Here is a 14927-nt window from a genome sequence, read left to right on the forward strand (position 1 = left end):
CGATAGAGTCGACGCACTAGAAGTGACCTGCACTCGAGGCCGCTATACCGTTACCATCTTGATAAATATGACTGAGGCGTTCCCCTAGCCTAGTCATCCAGCTCAAGCCTGGATATCACCACCGTGCGCCGCGTCTTCCTTCCTGCTACCGCCCGTCTTGATTGCATTTCTTGCTACATTAGCGACCACAACAGTAGAGGCGCAGCAACAAAAGGCCCTTCTTACCCAGCTGGCAGACGTTGTTGTCATGTCTATTATACTTGAAGGTGCTATCCTCCCTCCGCATCTTCTCCAAGACAAGCCAGCCTCGTGGCCAAGTCCCTATTACCCTCAGTACTACCCCGCGCCCGGCTCCTCACCTCCCTCAATGTCTCCACAGTCGCATCACTCGTACATGCCACACCTACCAGAAAGTCCTCTTCCTTCTCAAGAGCTGAATAGTCAGCCGACTCCTGGCTGGTGCCCCTCGATTTCAGCCCCAGAGTACCATAGCGAGGTTTGTACTTCACCCTTGTTGCGAGATCGGCTGCTCATATATGGTTGTCTAGACCAGCTATGTCTCGTATCCCCACTATGTGCCTCCGCATACATCAACTATCAACCTATCGCAGCCCGCCCCTACGCTTCAATACTCAACGAGGGCTCCAGTTTCCGCTACGCAGCCATCAGCAGCCATCTCTCCAGGCACGGTCTACTCCCGGGACTCAGTAGTACCAGAGTCTACACGTCCTTCAGAAGAGCCTCAGTCTGACGCAAGAAGTGTGCCTCGTCAGTCCACGTCTCGTTTTAGGAGACAGTCCCGCCTCATGGACCGGTCTCACAGTAACTTAGACTCACTGCCTTCAGCAGCAGTAGACGGCCCATGGATGAACGCACTAGGCATCCACTCAAGCCACGATGCATACTACTCAGCATTCCCGACTCACAGTCCACAGTTGAGTGAACCGTCAACAGAACTATCATCTAACCAGATGACCTCACCACAACCGCGACGCTTGTACACACCAATCGCCCCTCTACCCCTTGAGACACCTCGGTCGCATGCAACCAAGAGGTACCGGGAAGACGACGAAGAAGATGAGCCTAAGCGAAGAAAGCGATCAGACTCGCAGATGTCAACGCAGTTCGAGCTCAGTGAGGAAGACAGACTACTGCTACGGCTCAAAGAAGATGAAAACATGCCGTGGAAGGACATCGCAGCGCGCTTTCTGACAGATCTCAATAAGAATTATCAAATACCAGCATTGCAGATGCGTATCAAGCGACTGAAAGAGCGCATGCGCATATGGGCCGATGCAGACGTTCAGGCACTGCGCAAGGCACATGATTACTGGGCATCAAGCAAGTTCGATATCATCGCACAAAAGGTATGCATCACCCAAAGACTCTCGAGTATATGAACTGACTTTGTTAGATGCAAGACTTTGGTGCTACAGAGAAATGGACAGCACGACAATGCTCACGCAAATGGCAGGAGGTCGATCCTGCGCCCATTCCATATGCCCAATTTGAGCACCACATCCAGCAGGGCTTCGCTCCCTACGCGATGAGCCCCATCGAGCCGTCGCATAGCAACTACTTCCTGCACACCTAGTCAGCCTCGCGTACGGCTGAGGGATGCGAGTGAATCATCCTGTATCGTCTTCTTCTTGTTCTTTCAACTGGGGATTGTCACATATGGACACTGTTCAAACGCTCTCGCGATGCGGCACAGACACATGGCGTTTAGCAAAATCGGGCGGCTTGCATAGGGATTTGGGGCTCAGCAACATTGAGGCAGCAGCGCGCAACGCCTCACGTTCACATTCTATCTTGTCTTCTTCGTTCGATACCCTTGCTTAACTTCACTGTTTCAAATTCTATAACGATCGTCATCGACTTTTGCCCCAGGCTAGCTGGACGGCCCCTTCTCTATTGCGCATATCATTACCCCTGCTGCAGGTCTTCTCAGTCGTATTCTTAAAGCACAGTATAGGCGTTTACTACCATGGAATGAACAACCGCGTCGCGCATTCTGTCATACTCACCACCCTTTTGCTTTCCATTTCGGTCGCAATCTGCATTTTTCGCACAGCCTTACTAACCTTATGCCGCCCTGTGGGGCCTTTTTTGTCTGGTCCCTCCCTCCTTCTCCAACGGGGCAGGCTTCTCCGTTACCCACTTATGCCGACGTTGACTGCGCCGCAATATGCAGATACAGTTGTGCCGCAATCACGGTTGTATCGATTTCTCGCGACTGTTTCAGAGGTGTCAATATCGATAGCTATGAGAGGCTCGCTTGTAGTCAAGTTAAAGCGATTCAGTTGCCAGCCATGTGGCAATACACACTTTTGCGGCAGAATTTGGCTTTCACCCGCGCGGCTCGCGTGTCTTGAGGGCGGCACGGTGGTGGTGCGATACCTTACCCAGAAGGTTTAGAGATGGACAGCGCCGCAATCGGGCCTTTCTTGCCTGGAGCTGCCGCTATGCGGAAAGACAGACACGTAACATTGCGTTCGTGCAAAGCCTGTCAAAGGGCACGGGTTGTCTTACAGTACGGTGCAATATGACGTGCTTCGCGACAAATGCCAATGCATGCGTAGGTACCTAGACGCACGTCACATATCTGGAACCGTTACGTATCGGCCGTTACGTACGGCACTGCTCGATCTTCTACCATGATAGGATCTGTCATCTCTGGGCATGCCTATCGCTTGGCCGGTACGTTGTACATATGTCATGTGCCTTCACACTCCCGCTTCTCCAACCACACTGGTACATGTGTAAGAAATGTCAAGAGTAAGAAAGCATGATCGACGCCAGCATCCCTTGTATTTCCCATGTGCAACTCGTGACTGGTCAGCATAGTCAGCCCTATGTGTGAGCTAGGTCGTACAGTTCCTATTCCACGCGAGGACCGTACAACTTACGTCCACCGTCGTAACGTGCAGGGACCCACAAACAAGTATGCTAGGGAGTCTCAGACACTCACACCGTACCTAACTTTGTGATATATCCCTGTATCCTCCACTGCTTGACTATGGTAGTTTCACATTCTCGGTGGCTCTGGTCGAGACCACTCTTCTGCAAATGCTTCAAGCACTGGCGGACCGCTTGGACCAGAGTGATCGAAAAGCACGGCTACTGCGCAGGTGCCTAGGGAGTAGACCAAGCAGATCAGCAAGATGAGCAGTCCTTACATAACGCCCACTATACTGACCAAGCTTGTGTGATGTAGTCGCATGAAGAACCTCACACGCTGAGATCAGCCCGGAGTTGCGGAGGAAAGGAGCTCTTTCGGTGAGGTTGACGTAGGCATAACGAAGATTGTAATGGTATACCTCCACATTGCGTTGAGAGCTACGCACGAATTCGGTTCACATGTGCCGTGAAGACATTCGTCAATCAAAGGCCCCGCAATCCTGAGCTCCCCTTAAGCTCTCAGTCGCTCTCTGAACGGTACGGGTGGCGCCGGTATGCATGGCGAGAGCAGCTGTCACGCTGTCCTTAGCTTGTAATCATGCAACATCCTTTGCACCGAAAGGCCCTCTGTGCGTCCCAGAGGGGTGACAGGTCATTGGAATCTAGCTGCTAGCTGTAAGCACAGCCATGAGAAGATCAGAGTTTTCGCATGATACTGTCGAGACTGTCGCGGCAGTCTGGATCGACGCGTTGACAGTAGTTTTTGAATACGGTCTGACGTGTATCACCAAATCTGCCAGATTCAGTTTGAACATGGAACGAAGTTGCATGGGCACGGTGCTAGTTGACCGGCGCGGTGTATAATCATGCGTCTGGTGGTTTTGACTGGTCAGCCCGTTTCGAAATCTAGTGGATGGCGATTTGCGGTTCGCCTGGTGACTGCCAGTGGCTTGCTCGGAAGGAGGGAACTTTTAGGTCACAAGCCCCAGTAAGCTTACATCCGCTCGTCAATGCTGTCGCGGACCGCGTCGAAGACCGGTTCGCTGCGCATGTACGCAGCTTACCTCTCGTCGATGTCACCAGCGGCCCGAACGGCCCTACGGTCGAGGTGAACAACGGCTGGTAGCGGCTTTCCGCCTAGAACTCCCAATAGGAGTGCTATTCAGAGTGATGATTTAGCGCACGCGAGCCCTTCTGGAAGTCCCCATGGGCTGCTTGTTGTTTGCGACCCAGCCTTCGAGGTTGTGCTGTGACCAGTCACAAGCTTTGTCGACCACGTGTGGTGCAACCCCCCACGTTCCTGCGTCGTTTCGCATCACGTAGCTGCTCGGAATCTGCCGCTGTTCTCACTTGGCTGGTCGTTTGACTACTGACAATAGCATTCCATGTTCTGTCTCCGAGGATAGGCACCTAATAGCGGCAAGACCCAGACGCGGGACGCAGACTAGTACAGTCGTAGTAGGTAACATTGTTCGATTATTCGGAATCTCCTCCGCATTGCCGAGCACAAGATAAGACAAGAGTCAGTAGGAACGGAACCCTGTAATAAAAGATGACGCATTGAGCGACGGTTGAGGCTTGCTTCGAGGGAACCAAACACATGGGGAAACATTGTGACTGGGTCATGATGTAGACGGAAAGGAAACTTGTGCGATCATGACAGAGAAGGTGCATTTGGACTTGACCGGGTTAGTGTTTCATGATCTACGCCCCACATCAGCATGTTAATGGAAGCGAAGAGTATTCCCTGTCTCTACGACCTCGACGATAGATTTGGTCGATGGAGGAAAATATTGTTGAACTGCACATGTTTTAGCCGCATCGTATGGGGTTCTATAAGTGGCACAAAGCGACCAGATGCTAGACCCCATGAGGTCACCATGCACGTGCCTGTAAGCGCACATCCCCTTCGCGGTTCACCGGTGGCACTGCAGACTTGCTGAACCACTCGTTCGCACGCTGATGGTCGGACAAGCCTCAAAGCTACGGTAGAGATCGATCTTCATTCCGATGATGCGATCGGCATTCATCGAGAATGAGTCGTACAAAGAGTCTTCGGCTAATATTGGACAGCTGTCGTACTACACTCCATAGAGTCCAGAAACGTAAATCGACTCCTGAGCTGCTGCCGGGGTACCGAACCACGGGCCAGTCTATCGGTGAGTCGGAAACACGGTTCAGGCCTGCAAGCTGCTATCCTCTTGCAGAAATCACATCCTCTTTACGCGACCCAGAGGTCCAAAAAGGAGGGGGTCGGGACGTTTCAGGATCCGTGGGCTCGCATGCGCAACGTGGTATGTAATTATCCATAGTGATCAGGCGGCTATTCACGTGCGTTCGCCCCACCAGCTTTCGCCAGTACCTTCTCCAGATCTTCTTCGGCCCTTCTAGCGCTTACAAGGGACCCGTCTTCTCGGATACTGTGCAGCTGAGGCCCGCGCAGCCGCCTAGGGTAGGCATGAAAGCTAGAGGCGTGATGCCTGTCTTCCTCTGCCTATAAGTGTTGAGCGTAAGAGAGCGTAATAAAGGCAGTGCTCGCTGGGTAAAACATATGCAGAGTGATGATGATGAGTAGAAATTAACCCGGTTATGTTCTTCCGCATTGAGTGTTTTTACCCCAATGTGAATTAGTGTTAATATTGCCAATCTGGGACATACCAAGTAATATGGCTGTTATGCGCGCTCAATCCGTTTAGCATTGAGGAGCTTCGTGAGAAGTACGAAAGTCCACCAAAAGCCGATGGAGTGACGATGATAAGGTGGTCGCTCCCTGTTCGGTGGTGAACTCGTTACTACCGCTTCTTTAGTCATCGGCTTCCGCAATTTATCTCCGTTATTTCCAGGTCTCCCCACGACAGCCTCGTACAAACGTACATCCATCCCATGTTATAAGCAACACACGCCCGAGACATTGCCATCTCCATCACTTCTGTTGCAATCGCGCTATGCGTACTGCTCTCACAAGATTGTCACATCTTCGTTCTCAAATTCCCCTCCCAAAGTCACCCCGATCCTTCCATACGTCATCAGCTATCATGGCAGGTCTTACCATCAACTCGCAATATGCCATGCCATCAGGGTACAAAATCCCCGTTCTTGGATATGGCGTATACCAAACACCAGCAGACGTTGCGTCTGAAGTAGTTCAGCATGCAATCAAGGTCGGCTATCGCCACGTGGACTCCGCGGTAGCCTACCGGAATGAGCAACCATCCGCGGAAGGGATGAAGAAGTCAGGAATACCGAGAGAGGAGCTATTTTTTACAACGAAGATACCCCCAAAAGACATGAGCTACGAAAACTCGAAACAACACATCGACAATACACTCAATATCACCGGTTTTGATTACGTGGATCTCTACCTCCTACATAGTCCCTACGGCGGCAAAGAGAACCGACTCGGGGCCTGGAAAGCGCTCGTTGAGGGTGTGCAAGACGGTAAGATTCGATCAATCGGTGTATCGAACTACGGTGTGCACCATCTGGACGAACTGGAAGCGTGGATCAAAGAGACTGAAGCCAGAGAGGGCAAGGGTAAGGGTGGAGTTATCAGCATCAATCAGATCGAGCTTCACCCCTGGCTTGCGCGTCCAGACATCGTCAACTGGTGCAAGCAACGGGGTGTGCTGTGTGAAGCATACTGTCCGCTCGTTCGTGCGACGAGGAATGAAGACCCTCTACTGAAACCGCTTGCGGAGAAATATAAAAAGACGCCGTCACAAGTACTGTTGAGATGGAGTTTACAAATGGTTAGCATATATGCGATCCTTCCCTGATATGGCGTACCATGCTGACATTGTTTAGGGATTCGTACCACTGCCCAAATCGGTTACCAAGTCCCGTATCGAGGAGAATGCTCAGATCTATGACTTCGAACTATCAGCTGAGGACATGAAGAGTTTAGATACTGGGGTTTATGAAGTCTGTGCATGGGACCCCACAGTCAGCCGTGATTAAGGTCATGAAAGCATGAAAGCATATAACGATGGATTCCAACCAACAACTGATACTAAGGAATCAAATTGGGGCTAGTTTAAGGGCCATACCCTAATATATCGGTCATATGAGTCTCTGTTTTGGTTACACAGAAGTAAAGACTGATTCATCCCAAAAGAATGACTCTTGCGAAACATCATCACTCTCCTGTTCTACCATACACCATTCTTCCATATTAAGATCCGTCTTCGCTTTACATACCACCTTAACTCTCGAGGTCTCCCCGTCCCATTCTGTCGACCAATTACCCTCCCAGAACGTAGCTTCTTCTAATTCGTCCCCCTGCTTCTTCTCTTTCATGTGCTTGAACATCTTAGATGCACTTGTACTATCGAGGTGTATTTTATGAAATGCTTCTTTGCTTTCACAGCCACTGTCGTTCCCGTCACTGAATCCTAATATCTCCGCTTCAGGTACACCTAATTGAGGATCATATGGCCACGAGCATTTGCTAAGCGAGTCCATCCACAAGTCTACTTTTCGTAATGTAGGAATGGTGGCAATCTTCTCGATCGTCTCGAAAGGCCATGTAGTATCATTGTATAGTACATTGACACTGAGATGTGAAAGGTTGCTTGTGTGGCTTGCCAGCACATCGAAGTCTCCATCCAAGCCGCCGAAATGCTGCGTCGGAATAAAGTCATCATGCCAACGAAGCTCGAGGCTTTGTAATGACTCTCCTTGATGATTAAGAATATCGGGTAAGTAATCTCGCATATGGAAGCCATTACAGAACGACAGATGCGTAAGCGTGTTGTTTGGCAGATTCGTGATCAATTCGATGTCCGTCGTTTTTAGCATCCGTAGTGCTCGCGATTGCGAGAGAACTTTGCGCACGCTGTCTGGAACACTCTCCACTGATAGTTCCTCGATAGCCGTCCAGTCCATTGCGTCAAGCCACAATTCGACGTTGGTCTTCTCGCGCTGCGCTTTTGGTTGCTTGCGCCACTTGAGCCAGCTCTTCCAATGACCCTTGTAGAACCAGTACAGTGTATCCATGAAGCAATCCAACTTGCCTCTCAAACGGCACTCCGGGCCAGTCCAAACGTCTTTTTCACTCCGTCAGTCCCAGCTATAGCGATCCAGCTTTAGAACTTTGAGGTCAACGTATCTTTCTCCGCCCAGGTGATTGAATGGGAGGTTCCGCCGGTCTGGCCATGTACTACAGAATCCATCAATACTGAGATCAAGGGAGGACATATTAGGGCATGTAAGGAGTGCCGAATGGACGGATTCCAGCGTTGTGAAATCGAAGTAGTCGGGAACGCAGATGTCGTCCGCACAGGGATTGGCAATAATCTTAGCAGTGATTGAAGTGGGACACGGATCACTTGGTATCCACGGCCTAGGGCGGGTTGGAGCAAGTTGTAGGGCTAGGCCGATGGGCAAGATGGAGAAGAAAAGAAGTATGAAGGCATGTAGGCGCATAGTAGCTGATAGCTGAACTTGAGAAAGTATTGAGATATTTGTAGTCTTGTTTGTCCATGCACCGCTCAGCTTTTACGCACAATATATAAGACTTATCTTGAAAGCATGAGTCAAACAAAACTAGATGTTGTTGTGCTGTCTTCTCTATGTTCTCAGTGTTGCCTGAAAATGCACAACTCTTAGGCGCCCAAGCTGCGATCTCGCGAATCTGGCCTACGGTCACACATGCGATAACAATAAATTCTTCATAGGATAAATATTAGCTGTTGTATCGCAAATTTGCTAAGTTCGTTGAGCGAAGGTTGCTGATATTCGCATGAAGTCCTGGTGTAGGCGCGTGGAGAGGCCGAGCTGAGCGAGTCGTTGCGAGTCATGGACAAATCGCGTTGACATGCACTGCGACGCGACGTGTCTTTCTCGCGCATCGTTGGCGCCCGAGCTTGTAATGACGACAACGCGAAGCTTGCGCCGAGGTTAACCGATACTCGACGTCGAACTTCTGTGCAACGTGTCGAACACCGAAGTGGAGAGGATGGTGGGTGTGACGTTTGCAGAGCGCAGGCGGCTGGCTACGTCATACTGACCTGTAGTGAAAACCATCCTTATACAACATGCTCAGGCATTCTTAGATACATGTACTAAACCATACCTTTTAATATCCATCAACATTTCTTTATTGAAGACACGTTATACGTTCTCCTAAATAACATACAAGTGCGACTCGGCTTTCATCATCATGGCCGCAAACAAGAAAGTTCTCATCGTCCTTTCCGACGCATCTTCGTTCCCTCTCTACAACACGGGTAGTGATGGGAAGACCGTCTCTCAAGACTCGGGCTACTTTCTCATGGAGTTAGCAAAGCCTCTACAGAAGATTCTCGACGCCGGCTACGAAGTCACATTTGCCTCGCCAGAGGGCAAGGAACCCACTCCTGACCCACTCAGCGTATCTCTGGCTGCCTTTGCTGGAAACTACTACGAGAAGCAAAGAGAGTTGGATCTAATCGAACGCATGAAGAAGGAGAATGGCTTCTCGCGGCCGAGAAAGTTCTCTGAGATCAGCGATGATGAGTTGAAGAACTACGGGGGTGTCTTCATTCCTGGTGGACATGCTCCCTTATCCGACCTGGGTGACAACGCCGACCTAGGCCGTATACTCACACACTTCCACACTTCATCAAAACCGACGGCAGCAATCTGCCACGGACCTTGGGCTTTCCTGAGTACCAAGTATGGACCTAGCAAGAAGTTCGAGTACTCGGGCTACAAAATGACAAGCTGGTCAGATGCTGAGGAGAAGTTGATGGAGACGATTTTCAGGGGTGAGATTGACAAGGTGGAGGGCACGCTCAGGCAGGAAGGCGCAGACATGCAAGAGGGTGTTGCCAAGTCCATGGGAAATATTACCGTGGACAGGGAGCTTGTCACTGGTGACAACCCGATGGCGGCGAACGCGCTTGGAGACAAGTTTTTGGAGATGATGGCGGCCAAATAGTCGACGGGTGGTGGATTGTGAGAGATAATGGGACATTATGTAATACTATATGAGCTACGAATGTATAATGGAAGAGTCGGAGCACCTTGTCGCGCTGTTGGATGTGAGTGCTTCGCGGGCTTATCGGAAGTAAGCGAAGGCTGCCCGCCCCCCGGCCCACGTGCCGAGCAAGCATATCCACTTTCGCGTCAAGCTTCACAAGTGATAACGGCGTATCTCGCAGCACCGAGGCAAAGGCGAAGGCTGCTAAGTAGTCCGATAGCAGATAGTAGGACTGTGACTAGGGCATGCGACCCCGCACCCAAACGATAACTGCCACAGATCATCCTCAACAAGCCAGTTACGCCTTGGGAGCTGTGAGACGCCTTCCTCAAGAGCGTTGGCGACTGCCACTACGGGCCAGGCGCAGGACGTGACAGCAGCGATGGAAGCTTCTGATAGCAGCAAGCGCGGTTCTGCCTATATCGCCGGTACCAGCTCGGCGCATTAGCATCAGCCCCAGAAAAGCATGGTTATAGAATGACGCAGGTCCATCCGACAGCCCATCGCCCATTCCTCGTTACAAAGTTGGGATAGCTTCACATCCACCGCTGAGCCCCATACTCCTCGGCGACGACACCATGGCTACACCGGGTTACCGACTGGGTGTTGATGTTGGAGGGTGAGTAGTGCCTGCCTCGATTGAATTTTGCCTCGTGTACCCGTGGGAAGACGCCCACCCGCTAGCTTCTTCTTAGCCACGGCGGCGAACATGCAGGCCTTCCCCGAGTCCACAACTGCCACCACCTCACTGCTTGCCTGGACCCGGCCCAGGTCATGGGATGCGGCTAACACGATCCCAGAACCTTCACCGACGGTACGGCCCTTTTGCGCAAAGTATACTTCACCGATTAACCGAGCTTAGTGTGCGTCATCACGCCCAACGGCGAGGCAGTACGCACAAAGGTACCGACCAACACGACAGACCAGTCAATTGGCGTGCACGAAGGCGTGCAGCAGGCGCGAAAAATACTCAAAGACAAGTACAACTGGGACGGCAAGTTCGAGTATATACACCATGGCACCACCACGGGCACCAATGCCGTGCTCGAAGGCAAGGGCGCCAAGTGTGGCCTCATCGTTACCAAGGGCCACAAGGACATACTGGCCACAAGACGCAGCCAGATACCGGGCGGCCTAGGTTCGTGGATGCATTATGAACAGCCCGAGCCTCTTGTGCCGCTCGAGAGAACCGTCGAAGTCAAAGAGCGTATCAAGATTGATGGTGACATATTCTACGACTTGGATGAAGATGAATTACGGAACGACTTACAGGATCTCAAGCGACAACAGCCTCAAGCCATTGCCGTGTCGCTCATCAATTCCTTCGCTAATAGCACGCATGAAGAACGCATCAAAGCTATACTGGTCAGCGAATTTGGCCCAGATGTTGAGATTGTCACCTCAACGGACGTGCTGCCAGAGATACAGGAATACGAGCGCACCGTTACGACGGCTGCGAATGCCATCGTCAAGCCAGTAGTCAAGAGCTACATGCAGAACCTGCAGAAAATGCTTGCGGATGACACCGATACAATCCGCATCTTGAAATCCGATGGCGATCTGACGTCGGTTCACCTCGCCGGTGAAACACCAGTGCGCATCCTCATGAGCGGCCCAGCCGGCGGCGTCAAGGCAGTCTCGCATCTGGTCGCCAAGAACACGCCTTACAAGAATCTCATCACCTTTGACATGGGAGGAACTTCTACCGACTGCGCTTTACTCTCAGGTAGCGATGCTATTATTCGACGAGAAACCGCCATCGGTCACTTATCCGTACGAGCCCCAAGTGTTGATGTTAACACTGTAGGCGCTGGTGGCGGCTCCATTGCGATATTCAACGACTTTACAAAAACGTTGCGTGTTGGGCCAGAGTCCAGTGGTGCTACACCTGGTCCTGCGGCGTATGGCAAAGGTGGGACCCAAGCGACTGTGACTGATGCAAACTTGGCGCTGGGTCGCCTTCCTTCGAAGCTACTAGGCGGTAAATTCCAATTGGATGTTGCCGCATCTACTGCTGCAGTTGAGTCAATTGCTAAGCAGATGGGCCTTGATACTGCTTCCGCAGCTGAAGGAATCATCGACTTAGTAAACGAGTCCATGCATGGGGCTCTTCGTCTGGTATCCGTTGAGCAAGGCTACGACCCACGCGACTTCGCCTTGGTTGCTCTCGGTGGCGCTGGTCCGCTCCATGGTAACGCTCTAGGTCAGCTTCTTGGTTCCTGGCCCGTCATCGTCCCTCCCTCTCCTGGTGTTCTTTGTGCACAGGGTGATGCCATCACCAAGATGTCCCATGAGCAGAGCTGCACATACATTCGCGCCTTCTCAGATATCACAGAGCAAGAGCTCAAGGAGACATTACTCAATCTCAGGGCTAGTGGTGTAGACACCATGAAAACCTCGCTTGCCGATGAGAACGCTGCGTTGCATGTCATATACCAAGCGGATATGCGTTACAAGGGTCAAGCCATGACACTTACTGTTGATTTGAGTTCCAGTGAGCTCGAAAGCTCAGACAAGCTCGTGGACATCTTGCGTAACAAGTTCAATGAAGCCCATCAACATCAGTTCGGATTTTCACATGCGCATGCCGAGATGGAGACGATGCGCTTACGTGCCAAGGTTGTTGATGCTTCCGAGGAGGTAGCCTTCAAGCCGCTGGAGGATGCTCGTACATCCGAACCTTGGGAAGGTGCGATCACAGCCAAGCAGTCAATCGTCTGGGATGGCAAAAAGGTCGAAGCCACATTCTGGGACCGTTCCAAGATTGGAGGGGCTGGGAAAGTCATACATGGCCCAGCGGTTGTCACGGAGATGGACTCGAACACGCTCATATTGCCCGGCTTCTATGGAAAGATCGACTCCATGGGTAACATACTCATTTGGCCTACCGAGAAGAAGGAAGAACGAAAGACCGTTCATACGAAAGAGTCAGCTCAGGATATGATCAAAGAGCAGCCCATTATTGCCACTCTCATCGCCTCTGCGCTTGGGTCTATCAGAAGAGAGATGGATGCACTTCTGCTTCGTTGCGCCATGAGCCCGGCGATTCGAGAGCAACAAGACGAGTTCAACGTGATCACTAATACAAGGGGACAGATGCTTGTTGGTCAATTTGGGTCTTTCATACAGCAATTCCTGAACGGTTGGAACGGCACGGTCCAAGAAGGCGACGTCTTCGTGACCAATGACGTATACCAAATCGATGGTGCCGTATCACACCTCAACGACGTTATCGTGCTACTTCCCATATACTATGAGCACAAGCTTATAGGCTGGGCGGCGAACTTCGGTCACATAACTGATGTGCAAGGAAAAGTCCCGGGCTCTATGAGCATCAACGCCAGTACCATTTACGAAGACGGTCTTCAAATTCCCATTGTCAAGCTATACACAAATGGTGTTTACAACGACACTCTTGCAACTGTACTGTTCCGCAACTCTCGCGCCCCAGATTGGTTCCAGAGTGACCTAATGGCGCTCGTTACCGCCTGTCGAACAGCTGCTACACGTGTCACCGAGCTCTGTGAACGTTATAGCCTGGAGATCTACGAGGCAGCCACAGATTATCTGCTGGAGCAGAACAAGCTTGCCATTAGTAGGATCATCAACGAGAAGATCAGCGATGAAGTATCAAGCTTCACCGACTTCATCGATGACGATGGACAGGGCATCGGTCCATACGCTATTACTTGCTCAATGAAGAAGCAGAATGGCAAGCTCATCTTTGATTGGGACGGCACATCACCTCAATCAAATACGTCGATGAACTTTTATCTCTCGATCACTTTGTTCAAGATGTTCATCGGGTATCATCTGCTCGCAATTTACGATCCTTTTGCAGTAAGAATCTTATACGTAAAAGCTATAAAAGCTATGAGCTAATTTCGACAGGTTGTCAATGACGGCTTCCACGATTTACTCGACATCAAAATCCCGACCGGCACCATTCTTCGTCCCGTCCGCCCAGCAGCCGTCAGTTGCCGTACTCATCTTCTCGGTCGTATCATGGATGTATTACAGGCGCTCTTTGGTCAACAAAACCCCGCCTATCGTTGTGCAGCAGGGTTCTCCGATTCACCACATCTATTCTACTCCGGTTTCAAGCCTGATGGCGAATTCTACTTGCTCTACCAGATCGGCTTTGGTGGTGTGCCTGCGCGACCGATCGGTGACGGTCCAGACTGTCACTGTCTTTTCCCAGCCATCAAGTCTATCCCGGCTGAGAATATCGAGCTCTACTTCCCTGTCATTATCGAGGCCAATGAAGCTTTACCGGACTCCGGAGGCGCTGGTTTCTACAGAGGAGGTAACGCACAGAGGACCCTATATAGATGGCTTTGTGAAGGCGATGTCAGCACGCACGACGACCGTTGGCTGACCAAGGCATGGGGTGTTAACGGTGGTAAGCCGGGAAGCAGATCGAGGAAGATCTTGTACCGCAACAACAGCTATGGCACAGCAGAAGAAAAGGACAATATGGAATTATGTCAGTCGAAGCAGGATCACATCCACGTTTATCCAGGTAAGTCTAAGAATTTTACATGTTCGAGATTGATACTGACCCACTCAGGCGACGTTTTGGAATGGATCACTTGGGGCGGTGGAGGTCTTGGCGATCCTCTTACGCGCCCTCCCGAACGTGTAGCCCAAGAAGTCCATCGCCGTCTCGTCACTGTTGAAGGCGCTCGGGACAACTATGGTGTCATCGTCGATCCACACACTTTCAACTTCGACAAGTTTGCCACCTCGACACTTCGCAGCAAAAGACGTGAAGAGCGCTCGATAGAGGGATATAGTACTGACAATGTGATTGACCGCGGCGGCACTCTCAGTGAACTGATGCAGAAGTGCGAAATCGAAACGGGGTTGAAGGCTCCTATCCCGCAGTGGGAAAAGAGGATTTATGGTCCGCACGCAGGATTGGAGTATGTGAGGAACTGGTATGATAAGATGAAGAAAGAAGGTATGGAACGGTGGGATAAGGCATAAGGCAGGTTTTCACACCAAAGGTTAAGCTGGGCGCTGATGTAACGCTGCATGGTACTAATCCATCTGGTCTCAGTCT

At 51.2% G+C, this 14927-nt stretch overlaps 5 protein-coding genes across 5 annotated transcripts; 4 read left to right on the top strand and 1 right to left on the bottom strand.

Moving 5' to 3' along the window:
- Nucleotides 1–367: 367 nt before the first annotated feature.
- J4E82_003055 (uncharacterized protein) lies at nucleotides 368–1594 on the top strand (the record flags this gene model as incomplete). Its single annotated transcript, XM_051729345.1, has 3 exons — nucleotides 368–496; nucleotides 549–1367; nucleotides 1415–1594. The coding sequence occupies 3 exons, from the start codon at nucleotides 368–370 to the stop codon at nucleotides 1592–1594; spliced, it is 1128 nt and encodes a 375-aa protein (XP_051590729.1).
- A 4342-nt stretch (nucleotides 1595–5936) lies between these two features.
- Nucleotides 5937–6858, top strand: J4E82_003056 (uncharacterized protein; the record flags this gene model as incomplete). The annotated part of the gene is made up of 2 exons (XM_051729346.1): nucleotides 5937–6650; nucleotides 6706–6858. The coding sequence occupies 2 exons, from the start codon at nucleotides 5937–5939 to the stop codon at nucleotides 6856–6858; spliced, it is 867 nt and encodes a 288-aa protein (XP_051590730.1).
- Nucleotides 6859–6981: 123 nt separating this feature from the next.
- Nucleotides 6982–7896, bottom strand: J4E82_003057 (uncharacterized protein; the record flags this gene model as incomplete). Its single annotated transcript, XM_051729347.1, has 1 exon — nucleotides 6982–7896. The coding sequence occupies one exon, from the start codon at nucleotides 7894–7896 to the stop codon at nucleotides 6982–6984; it is 915 nt and encodes a 304-aa protein (XP_051590731.1).
- A 1165-nt stretch (nucleotides 7897–9061) lies between these two features.
- On the top strand, nucleotides 9062–9820 carry J4E82_003058 (uncharacterized protein; the record flags this gene model as incomplete). Its single annotated transcript, XM_051729348.1, has 1 exon — nucleotides 9062–9820. One exon carries the CDS (start codon nucleotides 9062–9064, stop codon nucleotides 9818–9820), a length of 759 nt encoding a protein of 252 aa, XP_051590732.1.
- Nucleotides 9821–10440: 620 nt separating this feature from the next.
- J4E82_003059 (uncharacterized protein) lies at nucleotides 10441–14851 on the top strand (the record flags this gene model as incomplete). Its single annotated transcript, XM_051729349.1, has 5 exons — nucleotides 10441–10481; nucleotides 10663–10676; nucleotides 10725–13702; nucleotides 13754–14384; nucleotides 14433–14851. 5 exons carry the CDS (start codon nucleotides 10441–10443, stop codon nucleotides 14849–14851), a joined length of 4083 nt encoding a protein of 1360 aa, XP_051590733.1.
- Between the last annotated feature and the right edge of the window lie 76 nt (nucleotides 14852–14927).

Source organism: Alternaria postmessia (genome assembly GCF_024291825.1).
Source record: "Alternaria postmessia strain BMP 2775 chromosome Unknown scaffold_13, whole genome shotgun sequence".
NCBI lineage: Eukaryota > Fungi > Ascomycota > Dothideomycetes > Pleosporales > Pleosporaceae > Alternaria > Alternaria postmessia.